This window comes from Ctenopharyngodon idella, chromosome 10 (assembly GCF_019924925.1).
Source record: "Ctenopharyngodon idella isolate HZGC_01 chromosome 10, HZGC01, whole genome shotgun sequence".
Lineage (NCBI taxonomy): Eukaryota > Metazoa > Chordata > Actinopteri > Cypriniformes > Xenocyprididae > Ctenopharyngodon > Ctenopharyngodon idella.
The window spans coordinates 6,680,619-6,700,899 of NC_067229.1; the positions used below are offsets into that span (position 1 = coordinate 6,680,619).

The window sequence follows — 20,281 nt, forward strand, 5'->3', positions numbered from 1 at the left end:
TGCCTGGGGTCTCCTGCAGGGGCTGATCTGAGATCAATCTAAACCACTCAGATCCAATCCTTAATCACGGTAATATCAAAAGACTGGCCAGGCGCCTGGGGCTGGTGACGAGTGGGAGAGACGGGCAGGAATGTAGGAGGTACAGGGGTGTGGTCTCTCCAAGATCAAAACTGACTGCACAGCTGCTTTAAGAGAGACTCACAGTGACAGGCGAGCTGAAGCAGGTGTACATCTACATATAGAGAGACAACTGAGGACATCTGTCTGCTGGGAGAGAGACAAGCAGTACGGTGAGTAGGAGCTTTTATTTGAAGTAACATAAGACAGAAAGTGTTCATTTAATCTTTTCTAAAGAAAAATTAATCTAAGTTGTGTTTTTGGAGTAAGCTACATTTAAAATATATATCAATGCAGTGCAGTATAGTATTATGGATATGGGGGGAAAAAAGCATGGTATATGTACAAATATCCAAATTCTGTCATTTTTTACTCACCCTCTTGTCGTTCCATATGATTGTCCTTTTTTCCTGGAACGCAAAAGGAGATGTTTGGCAAAATGTCCAGGCTGCTTACAATAGCCGCGTTCCCACTGAAATGACCCGGAACAATTTGTCCCAGGAACTTTTTTTTCCTTCAGACCTGTTGCAGTCTGTGTTTCCATCACGGTCTGAAGTACTGTGAAGATTAGGCAAATTAGTCCGGTGACGTAGCACTGCGCGTAACTTTCCAGTTACCGCTGGATTTCGTCCTCTGCATATAAGCTTAATAACACCTGAACCTAGTCGTCGGTCCATCGGTCATATCTTACTTCATGCACAGCAACAGACTTTTAAAAATGGTGGTTAAAATAAAATGCTGCGTGGAGTCAACCAATCAGCATGTTCAGCACCCAAATCCCAACCCCGAAAGTTCCTAAACTTTGAAAAAGTATACCTCGCGAGCAGGGACTTTCTGAGGGGGATTTTTTTTACCCGGAACTTAATTTAGACCATGGTTGTGTTTCGACCGCAGCTTAAATTTAAGTAATTCTGAATGACAACATTTTACGTCATCATAGTTGTGAAGTCTTCAAAAGTGCACATGTTATATGGATTACTTTTATGGTGATTTTATGTAGTTTTTAGACTTTAACTCCAGTCCCCATCCACTTTCATTGTATACTATAGAACAATTTGTCAACTGTTCCTTTAAGCCATGATCAGTGTTATTTTGTGAAATTTTGCCTTTATAATTGTAATTAATTAATTGTAATGAAATTGTGTTTGTTTTTTATATTCAGTTTATTTCTGTTAATTTATTTAAATTAATGTAAATACATTTTTAGTATTTTTAGTTAATGCTAACAGCAGTGGCCATGACACAAGATGCGAAAGAATTTAAACATTAAGGAACAAACACCTGTCAAAGTTAGAAGAATTTTTTTTTTTTTTTTACCTCACGTAATTAGACATTAGCAGTGAAAATCGCTCACAGCTGTAAGATCTGCCCTCTGTTTATAAGAGGCTGTAAGGGTCTGTATTGGCTCTTACAGTCCTTTATTAGTACAAGATGTGTTTTAGGATTGAGGTATTCCGCCCGGAGCGGGGACACGGAATGTCCGCCTCCTGCTGCGGACAGAAGCAAACATACACACGGCATTCGTCAATTGAGGGACAAATGAACTCAAACTACTCTCCAATGCCTGTACATGAATATTTTTAATTCTCAATTAAGTACTGAAACTGTCTTAATACCAGTTGTTATGTTTTCGTGACATCTGCCCTTCAGAGGCGACATCAAAGGTGACCCCTTTGGTCTGCAGCTGTGGGTGGTTTTCCTTCTATCCGCCCCCTCCAGTTTTCCTGTTAATGCAGACCTCAGAACTCCTATAGCAGTGACCGCAACTTGTCATTACGCCCATCTTCACTGTAACACATGGAAACGAGGTCTTTCTGGGAGGCCTTTATATTCTGTAGGCGTCCTATAGGGATTCATAGTTTGAGGCTGAATAAGCTTTTGTTCTCGCCATTTACCCCAGATTACTACCAACATTAGCATCTGTAAAGAGCAAGTGGGATACTCATGGCAAAATGTGTGTGAGTGCAGAGTACTGTGGGATATTACGAGGTCCGAAGGTTGTTGCATCCATCCGTTCAGAGGGTTCATTCGTGTGTACACAGGATGCTCCCCAATGCCACAGGAAACAGCTCTTCCTTGCAGTCAGCTGACTTCCTGCCTATTAAAGGTTAATGCCAGTTCCGCCAACACTACTGTGTTGTGCAATGTCATTTGGCTTATTTTACAGTTTTAATTTCCTGTTTAAAAAGTTGATGTTTTCAATCTAAGCTCTAAAAGTTTCTAGTTCTTTCACAAAGCTGTTTGACTGTATTTAAACTTTGCCAATGTAGTGTATTAAAATCTATTGGAATTTAACAGCGTTTATTGTAATGGAATTCGAAAAAGTACCATGGTATTACCATGATACATGATCAAAAACATGGTATTAACATGATAAATGTCTAAAACCATGGTACTATCATGGTACCGTGTTCAAAAACAACGTAGTAATATTACCTCAGGTCTTTTTGCTAGTCAGTCATTCACTCTTTTTTCATACAGTAGTTACGCCATGTCATAAAGGGGCGAATAATAAGTAGAGCAAGGGAAATAAAAAGCAAAAAAGAGAAAATCTCATTCTTCGCAATGATTATGGAGTGAAATGTGATCTGTGTGTAATGGCTCTGAACTCCTGCAGGTCTCTCAGCTCGGTTCAGTAGAAACGCTTCTTCATCCCAAGCGGAGAAATCCGGACGAAACCAACTCGCCATGTACCACAGGGCACATTGTCGAGAACTCCTCTGGTTTTACACCCAAAATAACGACTCCGGCACTTTATAACAAATTATCTATAATAATATGTCGTATTATATTAAGTGGTCTCGAAACTTAACGTTAAAAAAATAGCAATTTTTGCGTCGTTTACGAACTCGCACCCCTCTACCCACAACTATATTCATCAGTCTGAGGGCCGAAATCCGCACACATTCAACTACTGATCCAGATGAGCCAGCTGGGTTTGAGCGATACTCTCTAAACGCGTACGAGGCGTTTTAAAACATTGAAACAATGATAATAGACTGTTTTGTTTTGAAATAGCGATTGGGAGTTTATAGTTATGAAGTGTTGGCATCCGCTGGATGGATGGATGGACGCTGCGTGGTAGTTTATGAGTGATCGGACCGGTGTGTTGAGCGGGTTCAGTCCGATCTATACAGGTCAGTGTTTCCTCATTCTAATAGATTACAGTTAGTTTAACTGTGTTACTCTTCTTAAAAATAAAAGAGGAAGTGGTTTTGTAACGTACAACACTGTAACAATGTTTGAAACAAAGTTTGAACGTTCAAAATATGAGTATTTATTATTTCTTTTCTTCTAGTTGGAATGCACGAGCGGCTTACTAACAATGACAATGTCATGGGTTCGATTCCGATGGTACACATAATAGGTTAAAATGTATATTTTAGCGTATTATATGCATCATGCATCATGAATGTGAATGAGAATAATGCAACAGTGACTTAAACGTGACTATTTTAATGGTTGTAGTGGATGTGATTTGGTTGTTGTTTTTTTGTATTAATAGAAAATCTTATTTCCTTCCTTTGAAAGTCCCTTCTAAACTTTCTTGTAAACTGTTACTGTTGCTCAGCTGGTAGAGCATGGCACTAACAAAACCAAGATTATGGATTCGATTCCCAGGGAACATGTGTTGTGATAAAATGTGTATATAAGTTGCGTTGTGATAAGTGTGCAAAATTCACAACTATTAATGTGCTCAATTATTTGCGTAATTACATGTATAATGTTACAATGAAACAAACATCATGTGAAACAGTGCAAAAATATTGGAACATACATCAGTATTTTAATAATTTTAGTGTTTTTTTTGTGTGTGTGTATTTTTAGGTCTGAAATGAGGAACATCACGCGTCTCTTTGGGACCACCCGACCTGAATGGGTCTCCTGGCTGCAACTATTATTTTTGATGCTCTTTTGGACCTGTTTAAAAGCACAGCAGTTAAAAAACACTAGATGGCCACTGTATTCTGGTAAGCCTTTGCTGTTGGCCTGGAACGCTCCTACGGAGGATTGTAGACCTCGACATGAAGTCAACTTCCAGCTGGATCGGTTCCAAATTGTGGCGTCACCAAATGAGGGTTTCACCAAGCAAAATCTCACCATCTTCTACAAGGACCGTTTGGGATTGTACCCGTACTTTGAGGCAGACAGCACTGCAGTCCACGATGGCCTTCCGCAAAACGCTAGTCTCATAAAACACCTAGAACGGATGCCGGAGGGGCTCAATAAGTACATCAAGGACCCGACAGCCAAAGGTCTTGCTGTTATTGACTGGGAAGAGTGGCGGCCCCTCTGGATACGCAACTGGGGCACTAAAGACATTTACCGCAAGCATTCACAACGGTTAGTCGCAGAGAAAAACCCAACTTGGCCTCAGGATCAGGTGGCCAAAGTGGCCCAGCAAGAGTTCGAGCTCTCTGCGAAGAAGTTCATGTTGGAGACTCTCCGATTGGCCAAGAGCTTACGGCCCCAGCAGCTTTGGGGGTTCTACCTCTTTCCTGACTGTTACAACCACAATTACCAAAATAACCAGAACTACACAGGACGCTGTCCGGATGTGGAGGTGACCAGGAACGACCAACTGAAGTGGCTGTGGACGGAGAGTACAGCTTTGTTTCCTTCCATATACATGGGGAAAACGCTGAAGGACAAACCGTCTGGACGGCAGTTCGTACGGAACCGGGTCAAGGAGGGCATGAGGTTGGCGTCTGTTGGGAACGGGTCAGCCAGACCTGTGTTTGTCTACACGCGGCCCACTTACCTAAGCAATACTCCAACTTCTAACGGCAACTCTCCTGATCTCCTGCTGCTGACGGAGGTGAGATTCCTGTGAGGGTAATGCTTACGTTTGTTTTGGTGTAGAAGAGTTTGATTTCCTTAAAAAGGAGTGTTCATACTGGACCACTGTGGATGCTGTGGTTTGTTGAAGTTGACCTGCACCATAAGTAGGCCTGCACAACATTTTGGTATCATTCTAGTTTTTTTATTTTATTTTATTGGTGTTGGCTGAAATTGGATTTTAAAATGTTGCTCATGTTCATTTTCTCTTTTTTTACATTTAGATTACCTCATCATATGCTCACTGAAAGTTGTACAGTGTTATTAATTTTAAGTATTTTAAGTGTATAAGTAAGTATATATGTGACCCTTGACCACAAATCCAGTCGTAAGTCGCACGGGTATATTTGTAGCGATAGCCAACAATACATTGTATGGGTCAAAATTATCGATTTTTCTTTTATGCCAAAAATCATTAGTATATTAAGTAAAGATCATGTTCCATGAAGATATTTTGTAAATTTCCTACTGAAATATATCACAAATGTATTTTTGTGAGTGGATATGCATTTCTAAGGACTTAGCTTGGACAACTTTTTAAAGGTGATTTTTTTCTCATTATTTTGATATTTTTCTCAGATTCCAGATATTCAAACAGTTGTATCCCTGCCAAATATTGTCCTATCCTAAACAAACCATACATCAATGGAAAGCTTTCAGATGATGTATAAACCTTAATTTAAAAAAATTGACCTTTATGACTGGTTTTGTGGTCCAAGGTCACATATTTAAGTATATTAACTTTATGTGTGAGTGTTAGATGATGGCAAATGTAATATAAATGTGAAAATAGAGGACGAACAATTAAATATCCCATGAAAGAATTTCTGATATTGGCTGATATGGTACCAATATATTGTGCATCCCTACTAAAATTCCTCATGCAATCTAGTGAATAGACATTTAGTTGACGTTTTAATCCAAAAGGAAATGAGTTAATTATTCTAGGTTCCTCCCCTGAAGTAGCCTGAGGTCAATTTTTGTAGAACTGCACCAAAATATTTGAGGCAGTTCCTGCAGAAGCAACCCATTTAATGCCAAAACTTGAGCTACATGTGACCAGCTGAGCAGATCCTTGTGATGGTCTGTTGGCCTCTGAGACCATTTGAAGTTAGTTCAGGTGTTGAGATGTTCATATTTCAGGACTGCAATGTCATGGTGTGTTTTTCTTGACGTTGTGAGAGGCTCCCAACGGGATGTAGGTGCAGAGAATTTAAGAATACTGATATATGTCACAGCTTGTCCTAAATTTAGCATGCACACATGCAGAATCTTCTCAGCTTTCTGGAGACAAAGACTCATCTGTGTTCCTCATCGAGTCTTTTTGGCTCTAGAACAAATACCACAATGCCATCAGCAGCTCGGATGACACGTGAGGCCCTGAGGTTTACTGAATCTGCTGTATGATGATGTTTAAATTAAATATTTCAAACAACAAAAAATATTGAAACTTATTTTAGTGATTTAGCAGTCTTAGTGTGAATGGCTCATAGCATCGACTTCTTCAATGCTTGATTAATCATATAATGCCTTGTTAGCAGAACTGGCTGTTCATACAGACAGCTCAGCAGGTCACATGATACATCTGGTCCGCCACACTGAGACATCAGTAAAACTGTCCTTGAAATCTAGAGTAATTCTGGTCTGTCTGGAGACTGAAGATCACATGGTGTTTCAGTGTGGTTTTGTGTTATTTGTATTTTGTCTACAGATTGGCTGTATGAGCGTGTGTTTGTGTTTGTAAGGGAATGACTGGGGTTTGGCCTCTGGTAACGTTTAGGGATCGTCAGACGTGTGTGAAGAGAGTCTGAGCGCTGCCAGGTATAAAAATACAAGCCAAGCCACTTTTACAGCATGTCTCTGAGAGAAACGCCACGGTTTAGCTATAACAAACTCTTTGTGGAAAACGTTACTTGAGACATTTGAGTGTTAACTCGTCACATGACTTGGTGAATTAACAGCCTTATATAAGACAGGAATTTTTCATGTGAATAAACTGCGCTGTTAAAACTTCACACTAATTATACAACGCAAATGAAACCGAATATGTTTTACGGCGCTGCAAGTTCAACAAATCGCCTCAACACAAGGACATATTTTGTTTAATTACTTGAAAATGAAAACTCTGGCAGTGTAATTGTAAACAGAATCAGCAAAACTGCAGCAGTGAAAAATGTTAATTATATACTGAACACTTTATTTGAAGAATAAGACCAATGTTTTGACTTGTGTAATTTTTCTGTTTTTAAGTTTTATGATCTCTCTGTCTCAATTGATATGTTGATATCTTCCATTATAGTTAATAATTAGCATTTTATTTTATTATTATTATCATTATTTTTAGTTTATAATAAATACTTCCATTATAATTAATTAGAATTTTATATTCATTAATAATATATAATACTACCAATATTTAATATCCTTGTTAGAACTTGATTTGTTTTTAAATAAATATTTTATATTGATTAATAATTATATTTTTTATAATAAGTATTAATTATTATTATTATTATTATTATTAATTTAATTATTTATTTAATAAATAATACTTCTATTATAGTTAATTGGCATTATTTTAATTAATAATCATCATCATAATACTATTAATATTATCATTTTTATATTTATTTTAATTGATTCAAAATTTATTATAATTATTATATTAATTTGTATTATCATTATTATAATTTGATTTATTTTTAAATATAATAATTTTATTCTAAATAATTATCATTTTATAAGTATTAATTAATAATTAATCATAATCATTAAATATTAATATTTTAAATTTGTACGATCCTTGTTATGAATGTTATAATTGTAAAACCTTTCTTAAAATAAAACTACTTTTTGTGACACATTATGTCTGTCTCACAGAAGTCATTCATTTTTATCAAGAGTTTGGATCATCACAGGCAATGGCGTCAGTGTTCGTGGAACGAGAGCTGAAGTATTTCAACAAAAGCCAATAAGTGAACGAGTGATTGTCAGTGATGTAATGAAAGGATCAAGACGAAGTGTGTGGTCAAGAAAGAGAAGAATAAAGGCTTTGTCATTCATCATCGATGTCACTTGTCACAAATATACAAATGGTAGAACGATGAACAAATACGCACACAGACAAACTATTCACAAACACTCACAAGAGCCTCAGTGTTTGGAGTTTAGTTTGCTGATGCGATTATTTGTAAGACCGTGAAGTCTTTTCCCATTTCTGAAAACCACACGTTCAGTGACGCATGAAGGGTTATCTAAAACATGTGTTTTGTTTCCTGATCAGATCATAATATTTGCAGATGAACTGATTTTTTTTTCTGTCTTCTCTTCTGGCAGATGGATCTGGTGTCGACTATCGGCGAGAGCGTGGCGTTGGGTGTAGCGGGCGTGATCCTCTGGGGTGACTCCAACTATGCTAGCAGTCATGTAAGTTTGGTCATGTAACTCACCATTATCACATAAATTGGCTTTAGCGATTGAATGATGAAGATAATTAAAAGCAGGGTGAAATATATAAGTAAGGGATCATGTACAATGAGTCGGTTATCACAAAATATACCTTGACAGGTGGACAGGTCTTGTATGATTTAGTGGGGTTTATTTAGGAATGTGTAATATATAGGATTGTAAGTGATTTCTCCTCTCGCACCTTCCAGGCGACTTGTTCCAATCTTAATGAATACCTGCGAGGGCCGTTGGGTCATTACCTGCTTAACGTGACGTCAGCCGCCGAACAGTGCAGCCGAAACCTCTGTGGATTCCGCGGTCGCTGCCTTCGCAAAAACCCTGACACGGACACGTACCTGCATCTCAGTCTGAACACCCACAGCATAGAGCGCCAAGGAAACACGCTGAAGGTTTCGGGCAAGATGGGAGAAGAAGAACTGAGCCGCTTACGGGACGAGTTCCAGTGTCAGTGCTACAGCGGGTACATCGGTGACGACTGTAGTCGAAGTGAGGCTGGGAACAGTGCGACGGTGGTCTGGACCACCTTTTTGCAAGTTCTGCTGTTACCGCTCTTCTTGATGGGGTTCCTACACTGAGGAGTTAGAACCGATTTGAGGATGATACGCTGGACCTTCTCTTCAAAAGATGCGTGACGTCGATGGCAGGAAGGCCCTTTGTTTGCTAGAATTCAAAAGAGGACACAAATGGAGCAGTTCAAAACACAAGCTTACTCTGTGGACTAAAAGTGCAGCACAGTGGCGGCTCAGTGTGGTTCTGTTCGAGTAGATCGCCCCCTGCTGCATGGGAGGCTGAACTGTGGCAGGTGGAATTAAGTGTTTTTTTTTGTTTTTTTAGCTAGACATGATGATTGTGTGTGTGAAAGTCTTATATTGTTTTTATTAAAAAAAAAAAAAAATTGATGTGGTGTTTTCAGTTGTATGGAGCCCTGCACATGATATGCGAGGAAAAAAAATTGTATATAGTGGCCACAAATTAACAATTAACTTACTAATATGTTAGCACGTTTTACTAATTTGTTCCCTCGTTTTAAGTAAATCATGCGCACAATATAATAATTTGCTCCTTTGTTTGACTAAATCGTGGCCATGTTGAAATAATTTGTTCCCTTGTTTGTCCACATGTCACATGCTGGGCTCTGTACAACTGTCATTCAAGACATTTTACTTCTTTGCCTTCTTTATACCTGCACAAAACCAGTTGTGACCTTATTTCTGTTGTGCGTCACATGACCAGCTCCTTAAAAGGGACAAATGTTGTTACTTGCAACACTGCTGCCTCATTAAAACCTCTTTTGGACTTAATGTCATGAAACCTGTCACATTTCACTCCAAAATTAAAAGAAACTAGAGAAGTTACATTTGCCTAGGGGAAATTAAACCTATTTGAGTAAAATTATGCATTTTACTCCCAGAAAATCTTGTGTTCAGATGTTTTTTTTTTTTTTTTTTATTCTCATTATTCTCAATGTGATTCTCATTATAGTATTGCAGTTTTATTACAGTAAATAGAAAATCATGTTTTTTAAATTCAACCATAATAGAATAAAGGCAATACAACAAATACTAACATGAGGTATAAAATTACAATTTATTATGTTATTCTATAAATTATTAATATTAAATTTACAATATAAATTAATTTTTACAGTAATAAAAAGATTAGAATTTTTTTTTTTTTGCATAACAGTAATGCGAATGTGCTTAATTGTCATGAAAATAATGTCACAAAACATCTTGGTCCTACAAAATAGGTTTACTTTATGCAAAATAGAAGTTTTTGTCATTTATTTTATTTTGATTTGGGGTGAAATATGACCTCGGACATGTTCTTAACAGGTTTTTCTTAGACCACTGCTGGATAGTGAGGGATTTTTTTAAAAATCTGCCAAAAACATGAATGTAAATGACAAATACAGCATATTGTGGTTCACAGAAGCATTAGATGCCTTTTATTTTTCTGCCTAGGTTGCACAAAACTATTTTGAGACCAGATTTTCCCCCTTAATTGCTGAACTTTGCATTTCTGTTCTTTATTTGTGTGGGATAAATCGGAAAGGTTTTATTTGTGTATGTTTAGCATGAATTTGTGTCCTCACAGCAAAACAACCATAAAACTGTAGATCTGTGTTTTGTTTTTTCTGTATTTTTGTTTGTTTGTTATAGTGCCTTTAAAGGCATAGTTCATCCCAAAAATTTAAATTCTGACATTATTCACTGTTGTGTTATTTCCAAAACTTGACTGACTTGCTTTTTTTGTAAATATTGACAGAATTTAAATTTTTGAGTAAACAATCCCTTTAATTGATTGTGTTAATTGAAAAGAACCTCACTGAAACAAGTGCAGAATTAAACTTAAAAAGTTCTATTTATATTCATCTTTATTTTTCATACCAAAATTACCAAATTTTGATACCAAATTCTGCTTGTGCTGTCTAGATTGTTTGGTGACTGAGTCAAGTGAAATGCCCTAAAAGTGTTCATTTTATATTTTTACAATAAATCTTATATTTAAAAGCTTGAATTTGTCATTTACTTTTGGAAAGTAACTCCAGAGAGTCTGAAACCATGTTGAAAATAAGGGATTTGTTTCATTTTAAACTAAAGTTTTAGATTTTGGAAATTGGGAACAATGGAAAGTCATGAGATGTTTAGGAATCTATTTGCAAATGCCATTTCCAGTGTTGGGGCTAACGCAATATGAGAGTTATGTAATCAGATTACTTTTTTCAAGTAACTAGTAAAGTAACATTACTTTTAAATTGACAAAATATCCAAGTTACTTTTTCAAATTAGTAACGCAATATACTTTGATTTGCTGTTTATTGAGTTGCACCTCTCCTGTTCCCATGTTGAGAGAAATCATGAGTCAATCGCAGAGGCGTTGTGTGCGCTGTTTAAATATGAGGCTTGTTGTAGTTCTAGATTAAATATAAGCCTGCATTTACTCATCTCACTTGCACAATAACAGATTCAGTATTTCTCAATGAATAAAACCAGAATATTTCACAAGCCTGCAATAATTAAATATTAAATTACACAAATATTGTAAAACTTGTCTTTGTCAGTGTCTTTGCTGCTGACCTTCAATGATCCAATTCAACCATACTAATAAGCAAAAATTACTTTATATAAACATCACATTTGTGTTTCATTTTTTGTTTTGTTTTTATTGCTGAAATAAGAGTGTTGAACTTTCTTCTCCTCTTTCCTATTCTTCTGCAATCCAGAATGGCAGCACAGCTGAAAGGTTTGTCTGAGCTATGCACTGTACTGTACAGGCGTGAATTTGCATTTCCTTCAGCCAGAGGCTTATTCATTTCACTTTTTTGTTATTAAAAAACAAGCAAGCACAGCCCAGGTGAGAAAAAGTAATGTAACGTAACACATTACTTTACATAAAAAGTAATCATGTAACGCAATTAGTTACTTTTTTAGGGAGTAACGCAATATTGTTATGTATTACTTTTAAAAGTAACTTTGCCCTCATCCTTACTAGCTAGTTCACTTTTACTTTAGTTTCTTTCCACCCTTTGGTTTCTTGTTTTCTAGGTCCTGTTCCACTTCTAAGGGGGCTGTAGGACGGTGCCAGAGGGAACATTATGGGCTGGCAGCACAGAGAATGCCTTGTGTTATAACTCGAACCAGACATCCAGTCTCCTTTTTATTCTCTCTCTCTCTCCCCCCCCCCCCCCCCCTTCTCGGACCCCCAGTGGAGCCTTCCGTTAGGATCTTCTGTGTGTTTTCTGGTATGTGTGAATAATACTGGAATCTGTTGCTCAGACTGCTGGGAATCACATTGCAATATGGAACCCACATGTCTTAGTGAATACGTAATCGGTGCGATATTACATAAGACTCAGTTTGAACAATGGCACATAGAATAGAAATGAAAACAGTTACTATACCATTGCTTTGTTTTCTATTCTAGTCAAATTATTGTTGAAATTTTACCAAAGTTGTACAGTAATAGCTTATCAGATATTAATAGGTCTACTGTTTTCAATATAGTATTAGATAGGCCTACTGTATATCCTGGTAGATTTCCAAAAACATGGTATTACTGTTCAAAACACCTCGGTACTTTTTTAAACAAAAGGTGGTAGGCCTACTATGTTATAACATAGTATAGAAATATGAATACATTTAGACGCTAAAAATACAATATTTGTAATAAGCAGATTTCTTCACTTTTCTTAGGCCTATTGATTAGTATAATTTACTGAATTTAGCGTTCTTATAGTAAAATTATGTTGTCTCATACACGCAGATTTGTACTGAGCCCCTAAGGGGACATGGTTATATAAAAAATATGAGATGCTTAATTTGCGTTCGCTCGCAAAAACATCAAAACATAGTTTTCCCTCCTATCTCATATTATTTCCATCAAAAAAGTTTTGCGAGTGTACGCAAATATCTTGAGGGAACGCAAAAGGACCGAAACAGTCACCGTGATTTTGCCAAGTAAGACATGTTCCTGGATCTTTGTTGATCCTGGAACAACATTCCAATCAGATTTGAGGGACAAGTTTACCATTTATGTCCAGTTTAGGCTTGCAACCAGTGTTAGGTACTTCTACATCAATGTTATTCACTATCTTTCCCCTCTGATTTTAGGGATAAGTTATGGGTAAGATTAGGTTTAGGGGTAGGAATAAGGTTAAGACTAAATTTTCACACTGGAATGTTGTTCCAGGATCAACAAAATATGTTGATCCAGGAACACGTCTTACTTGGCAAAATCACGGTGACGTCCTGGTCGGCTCTGGGAAATGTGTAGTAACATGCCATAATATCATGAGATATAATTTCGCAACACATCAGAAATAAGACAGGAATGAACACGACAAACAATCGGAACCGTTGTCCAAAACTTTTTTAAACAAAGGTGGTAGGCCTATGTTATAACATAGTAACATTAATATATTTAGACACTTAAAAGACAATATTTGTAATAAAAAGTAGATTTTTTCACTTTTCTTATTAATTAGTAGGCTATAATTTACTGAATTTAGCGTTATTATAGAAAAATTATGTTTTCTTATTCAAGATTTCTACTGAGCTCCTAAGGGGACATGGTTATAAAAAAATAGGAGATGCGAGGAAAATTTATAATTTTAAATGCTTTTTCGTTCGCTTACATATATAATGCTAATACTATACTAAATATAGTTTCCCCTCCTATCTCATATTATTTCCATCAAAAAAGTTTTGCGAGCGAACTCAAAATATCTTGAGGGAGCGCAAAAGTATTGAAATATAAATGTTCCTCCTTTTTCATTTTCCCCCATCATCATGTGTCCTTAGTGGCTCTGTGAATTTCCAAATGTGTAGTAACATGCCATAATATTATGAGATATAATTTCGCAACACATCAGAAAGAAGAGATTAATTTACAGCCACAGGAATGAACACGACAAAAATCGGAACCGTTGCACACGTTCGCGTGTTTCCACACGGAACTGTTATTGTGTGTGACGCATTAACGCTGTTCTACTGTCACTACATGCGAATTATGATCTATCTCAAACTTTCAGGCAGTCATCGATTATTGGATATTTACATTATTTCTTATACTTTTTAGGTACGTACTAAACGCGCGACATAGCTCTTATGTGTTGTATATATCGGCAGGTTGGATGTAGCTTCAGCACGTCTGCGCACTTTAATTGATTGACGTTATTTAGATGTAGACTTTTATACATTAACTACAAATTCTAAATATGAATACTTTGTTTTAATATGCAGGTATTTTATATATTCGATCATGTATTTAAGATATTTTCTTGTTTTTATTTTAATGTCCTCCGGTTAAAATGGAGTCTGGGGGTTTAATCTGCTGTGATTAATGAGATTAATGGGTCTTCATCGTGTCATCTTGTTAAAATGAGTGTGAACGTTCAAGCTGCTGTAATTAAATGGGTTTCCATGCAGATGATGAATTTCTTCCGCAACCGTCTGGTGGTTTTGGGGCTGGTGTTACTGGCTACAGTGCTGCTGTATCTGCTGCTGCCCTCCATACGGCAGGGGAGCATGGAACCATCTCTGGAGGTGCAGCAGCGGATGGGACTCATCGCCGCCTCTCCTCCGCCGCCGCCATCCAGCATCAACATCACGGTCAGGACCGGACAGCTGCCCGGGGACCCGCCGCTCTTCTTCAGGGAGGCTCTACCTGTGGACAGCGCCGGACGACAGATACTGCCCAGGCGAGATTACTTTATAATTCAAATTTAATTCCATAGTTTATATAGCTGCAGTGAACTGCCTAGATAAACAAAACAGAAGTTTTGGCACGTAACGTGTACAAGTTGACGTAATAGGCCTAATTGAAAGGCTTTATTGAATAGAATATTAAGTCTGACTCGTTCTTCAGTTTGTAACGAATAAAAATCTAATTTACGTCTATGGGGCAAGGCATTGTACCAGAATATAAACATTATAGCCTGTACTTGTGATATATCGCTTACTGTATAATGTATAATCAGGGTTGGGAGGGTTACTTTTCAAATGTATTCCGTTACAGTTACAAATTACTTAGTAAAGTGATTCAAGCACCACAATATGAAAGTAATGTAATCTGATTGCTTTTGGATTCTTGGATGGTCACATATGTAAATAAAGTCAAGTAAAATAATCAAAGTACATTTATTTAATATGAATTTAAAATTAAAACTAATAAAAACTAGGCTATTAAACTAATAGTATAAAACTAGTATAAAAACTAAGCATATACTAGTATAAAAACTAAGCAGTCGTGTCTTGTTTCACAAGACTGTCTATGATACCCCTGGTTTAAGTCTAGTCCCAGACTAAAATGCATGTTTGAGCTGTTTTAACTGAAAGCAACTTGTACTGACGTATCGTAAAATATATCAGTGTCATTGTTTTGTCTCAAGATGCACACCAGTGATGTTTTTTTCTAAGGCACATTTATAGAAGCTACTTAAATGTCCTAATTGATCTAAGGCCTAATCCTGGCTTAATCTAAGCTCTGTCTGTGAAATCAGGCCATTATGTCAGAATTGTGAGCTGACTTTTTTGTCAGAATTGCAAGTTTATATCTCGCAATTCAGACTTTATTACTAACATTCACAAGTTTATATACATTTTTCGCACAATTCTGAGAAAAAAAGTCAGAATTGCGAGATTGTAAGAAAAAAAGTCAATTGCGACTTTGTCATGCAATTCAGACATTATAACTCACAATTTTGCCTTTATATCTCAAAATTCACATAAAGTCAGAATTGCAACTTGCAATTGTGAAAAAAAGTTGCAATTAGCTTTTTAATTTTTTTTTTTATTCTTTGCCGGAAACAAACTTCCATACCTTGCTCCATAGACTTCTATTGTAAAGCTGTGATCACAAAAGCAAAATTTCGCATGCAAAAAAGGTTTATTATTCATTGCCAATAGAGTAGAGATGTAGAAAGCACAACTTCAAACAGTGCAGTACTAACATGAGCATGAAATGGAAATTCACCATATTTATTTTCTTATTGTGAATGATTCATCCATGCATGTTAATTTTGTTGGGAATTTTTCATCAAAATGTTACATGTTCTGGTGAAGCGTCACACTTCTCTCTGGTGACGAATGCCAGACTTCTTCAATCATTTAGTCCACATAAACCCTGCCCCTTTCTTACAATCAACTGCAAGCTCGCATTCAGATCCATCCAATCAACCAATGGATAGAATCAAGTCCCCGTCCTACTTTTTTTTTTTTTTTTCAGATAATTTTTGGTAATCCGTTTATGTCACAATACGGAAGAAAAGATCTGTCATTATTGACTTTAACAGTAATGAACTGTGGTCATTTTCAAACTTGTTCAAGTCTGCAAAAAATACTTTGATTCCATATGACCTGTTTTTAGGCTGAGTTTAAGTAACTGTATCTTCTCTCCATTAGGCTGCAGATGGTGCTGCTTCATGGTCAGGCCTTCACCTCTAAGACCTGGGAGGAGTTGGGCACCCTCAGCCTACTGGCCTCCAACGGGTACCAGGCCCTCGCGCTCGACCTGCCTGGTATGAGCTCTGTAAACTAATAATAATTCACTTTATTAATGTTCTTGATATGTTGCATATTGCTCATTTATTGAATACATATAAATAGAGCTGCACGATTAATCATTAAAAGATCGAAATCTCGATTCAAACACCCACTTGATCTTATTCCTAAACGTCAACAGCTTCATAAACAGCCTTTCAACCGCACAGTATTATTATTTCTCTTTTACAATAATTCATATTATCACAGAAGTACTGGAATAGAGTTTATAGTTTGAATGTCTACAGTAGCGATCTAAATAGAGTAAATCACCTTTTGATGCTTCAAATAAAGATTGTGTCAATTACATCGATACACCAGTAGGTGGCGACAAGTGACTGTTAAAAAATGTATTTGTCATTGAATCATTCATTCAAAATATTCGTTCAAAAATGCTGATTCATCCAGTAATGAAACAAGTGAAGTCTTTATGAGTGAGTCATTGAATCATTCACTCTGATTTTTAAAAAAAATAGTTAATTCAGTTTAATTAAATATTTTTAAAAAAACATATTGTATTGTTTAGTTCTCTGATCTCTATTTTAAACAAAAGAAATCGTGATTCTCAATTTATCCATAATCGTGCAGATCACTAAACCGACTCGCTCCTCCTCAGGTTTTGGGAACTCTCCAGATTCAGAGTCGGTAAAGTCGGATCAGAGCCGCGTGGACCTGCTAAAGCGGTTTCTGGAAGCTCTGGGCGTGCGAGCGCCGGTGTTACTGAGCCCGTCTATGAGCGGCCATTACGCCTTGCCGTTCCTCCAGAGACACAGCGCCCAGCTGCACGGCTTTGTGCCCATCGCCCCTGTGGGCACCCGCGGCATCACCCCACAGCAGTACCGCGACATCCAGGTGCCGTATTTCTTTCTAATCATCTCACACTTAGGAATTCCTTGACTTGTTTTAATTCTCACTTCCTGTATGTGTGACAGACTCCAACACTGATCATATATGGGGAGTTAGACACTAACCTGGGCGCCCAATCACATAAGAACCTGATTCAGCTGCCCCATCACAGCGTGGTGAAGCTGGCGGGAGCACGACACGCCTGTTACATGGACAAACCCCGCGAGTTCCACCGCGCTCTGCTCGACTTCCTCAGCAAGCTCGACTGAGGGACGGAAAGAGTGAGAACGAGTCAAACCATCGTGTGGAAAGAGACTACTAGAAGAAGAGAGACGCGAGAAAAGAAAATGATGAACAGGACTGCTGTGTAGCTGTAAAACCAGTCCTGAAACCTAACACCACACCGGAACGTTCTATCATGTATCTATCCATCCACATCAACTCACTCCTTATAATTTCCCTGCCCAATCATCAAGAGATGAGATGTTAATATATCAAACAAATCTTCTGCAGTATTACTATAGCTTTTTTTGTAGATTGTAAGCATCTCCTTTTATCAGTTTGCCATGGATTCTTCTTGTTATTACTGTTCTTACCGTAATTGCCTGACTGTAGGTTGTTATGGTTTCCAGTCTGAGCGATGTTCCTGAAACACAATTTTCATGATTTCCAGTTTGAGGTTTATTCCATAACACTGTCGCCATGGTTTCTGGTCTGACGGGTGTTCATGTAACACAGTTGACATGGTTTCCTTTCTGAGGGTTGTTCTGTAAACCTGTTGCCATGGTTTCCAGTCTGAGAAATGTTCCTGTAGCTCAGTTGCCATGGTTTCTGGTCTGACGGGTGTTCATGTAACTCAGTTGCCATGGTTTCTGATCTGAGGGATGTTCCTGTAACACAGTTGACATGGTTTCCTTTCTGAGGGTTGTTCTGTAACCTGGTTGCCATGGTTTCCAGTCTGAGAAATGTTTCTGTAACTCAGTTGCCATGGTTTCTGGTCTGACGGGTGTTCATGTAACACAGTTGGCATGGTTTCCTTTCTGAGGGTTGTTCTGTAAACCTGTTGCCATGGTTTCCAGTCTGAGAAATGTTCCTGTAACTCAGTTGCCATGGTTTCTGGTCTGACGGGTGTTCCTGTAACACAGCTGACATGGTTTCCTTTCTGAGGGTTGTTCTGTAACCTGGTTGCCATGGTTTCCAGTCTGAGAAATGTTCCTGTAACTCAGTTGCCATGGTTACTGATCTGAGTGATGTTTCTGTAACACAGTTGCCCTGGTTACTGATCTGAGGGATGTTTCTGTAACACAGTTGCCATGGTTACTGATCTGAGGGATGTTTCTGTAACACAGTTGCCATGATTTCCAGTCTGACAGTTGTTCCGATAACACAGTTGCCGTGGCTCCCTTTCTGAGGGATGTTACTGAAACACAATTGTCATCACGGTTTCCAGTCTGAGATTTATTCTGTAATGCTGTTGCCATGGTTTCTGGTCTGACGGATGTTCTTGTAACACAGTTACCATTGTTTCCTATCTGAGGAATGTTCTGTAACACAGTTGCCATGGTTTCCAGTCTGAGGAATGTTCTTGTAACTCATTTGCCATGGTTACTGATCTGATCTTTTTTTTTACCCAGTGTAACACAGTTGCCATGGTTTCCAGTCTGATAGTTATTCTGTAATGCTTTTGTCATGATAATCTTAGGGTTTTTCCTGTAACATATGGTTGCCATTGTATCCGGTCTGAGAAATGTTCCTGTAAATCAGTTGCCATGGTTTCCATTCTGACAGTTGCTCCAAAATCATGGTTGCCATGGTTTCCAGGCTGAGAAATGTTCCTGTAAACCAGTTGGCATGGTTTTTAGTCTGACAGTTGTTCCGATAACACAGTTGCCATGGCTCCCTTTCTGAGGGATGTTACTGAAACACAATTGTCATCACGGTTTCCAGTCTGAGATTTATTCTGTAATGCTGTTGCCATGGTTTCTGGTCTGACGGATGTTCTTGTAACACAGTTACCATTGTTTCCTATCTGAGGAATGTTCTGTAACTCATTTGCCATGGTTTCCAGTCTGACAGTTGCTTCAATAACATGGTTCCCATGGCTTCCACCCTGAGGATTGTTCCTGTAACTGTTTTCCGGTCTTGGGCTGTTCCTATAATAAGGTTGCCATGGTTTCCTGTCTGAGGGTTGTTCTTATAATACGGTTTCTTGTAACAGCAAGAGTCACATAATGCCAAAATCATTGTCATTACAGTCATAACCCTCCATCTCAAATGCGCTTGACAGGAAACTGGAGTCTTTAATCCCACAAGAACATCTCAGAGAAGAAAATGGTATTTCTCGCTTTCGGTTCGTATATGTTTGTTTTATCGTTGAGTGAAGAGTGTTCACACCAGCAGTTGGCACATACGTACCACTGAATGTAGCATGTGAATGACTCGCCATATGGTTTTAGATGCTCAAAAATAGAGAGAAAGGTTTCAGTATTTGATGCCTGTCATGCCTGTAAATTTAGTTTTTTATTATTAGTGGTTGTCAGATTTGTACTGGCAGTAGTTAAAGTGCTCACAATAAAAGAGAATTTACTGAGACTGCAGAGAAAAAAAAACGTGTTCATTAAATGATAGCGGTACTACAGTACTAGACCTAAAAAAAGTAGGTGTTCATTTCATATTTATTATTTATTGTTTCTTCTACATGACACAAACTGTAATATGTGTGGTATTTATGTGCTGTGGTCTGATTTTTTTTTTTTTTTATAGCTTGTAAATATGAATATGTTGTAGAGGACAGTGAGGCACCTCTGACCTGTGAACATTTCTGACATCCCAAATCTTCAACCTGAAGGGATTCGTCATTGGGACTGAATTCAGATTCCTGTGTGCATGGTACTGCAGAACCATCAAACATGCTTTTGTTCAATGCAAAATAAAATTCATTAACATTCATGTTTTGCTTTTGTGATTTA

The 20,281-nt window shown here is 37.6% G+C and overlaps 2 protein-coding genes across 3 annotated transcripts; both read left to right on the plus strand.

Annotated features, from left to right (window-relative positions):
• Positions 1–126: 126 nt before the first annotated feature.
• On the plus strand, positions 127–10,944 carry hyal2b (hyaluronidase 2b). Of its 2 annotated transcripts, none has more exons than XM_051909902.1 (4): positions 127–290; positions 3,946–4,936; positions 8,293–8,382; positions 8,613–10,944. In XM_051909902.1, exons 2-4 carry the CDS (start codon positions 3,953–3,955, stop codon positions 8,997–8,999), a joined length of 1,461 nt encoding a protein of 486 aa, XP_051765862.1. In that variant the 5' UTR covers positions 127–290; positions 3,946–3,952; the 3' UTR covers positions 9,000–10,944. The 2 variants fall into 2 exon arrangements, with proteins under 2 accessions (XP_051765862.1, XP_051765861.1); XM_051909901.1 differs by lacking the exon at positions 127–290 and adding an exon at positions 2,038–3,254.
• Positions 10,945–13,837: 2,893 nt separating this feature from the next.
• abhd14a (abhydrolase domain containing 14A) lies at positions 13,838–20,261 on the plus strand. Its single transcript, XM_051907903.1, has 5 exons — positions 13,838–14,004; positions 14,355–14,626; positions 16,329–16,444; positions 17,083–17,318; positions 17,399–20,261. Exons 2-5 carry the CDS (start codon positions 14,355–14,357, stop codon positions 17,579–17,581), a joined length of 807 nt encoding a protein of 268 aa, XP_051763863.1. The 5' UTR covers positions 13,838–14,004; the 3' UTR covers positions 17,582–20,261.
• Positions 20,262–20,281: the final 20 nt, after the last annotated feature.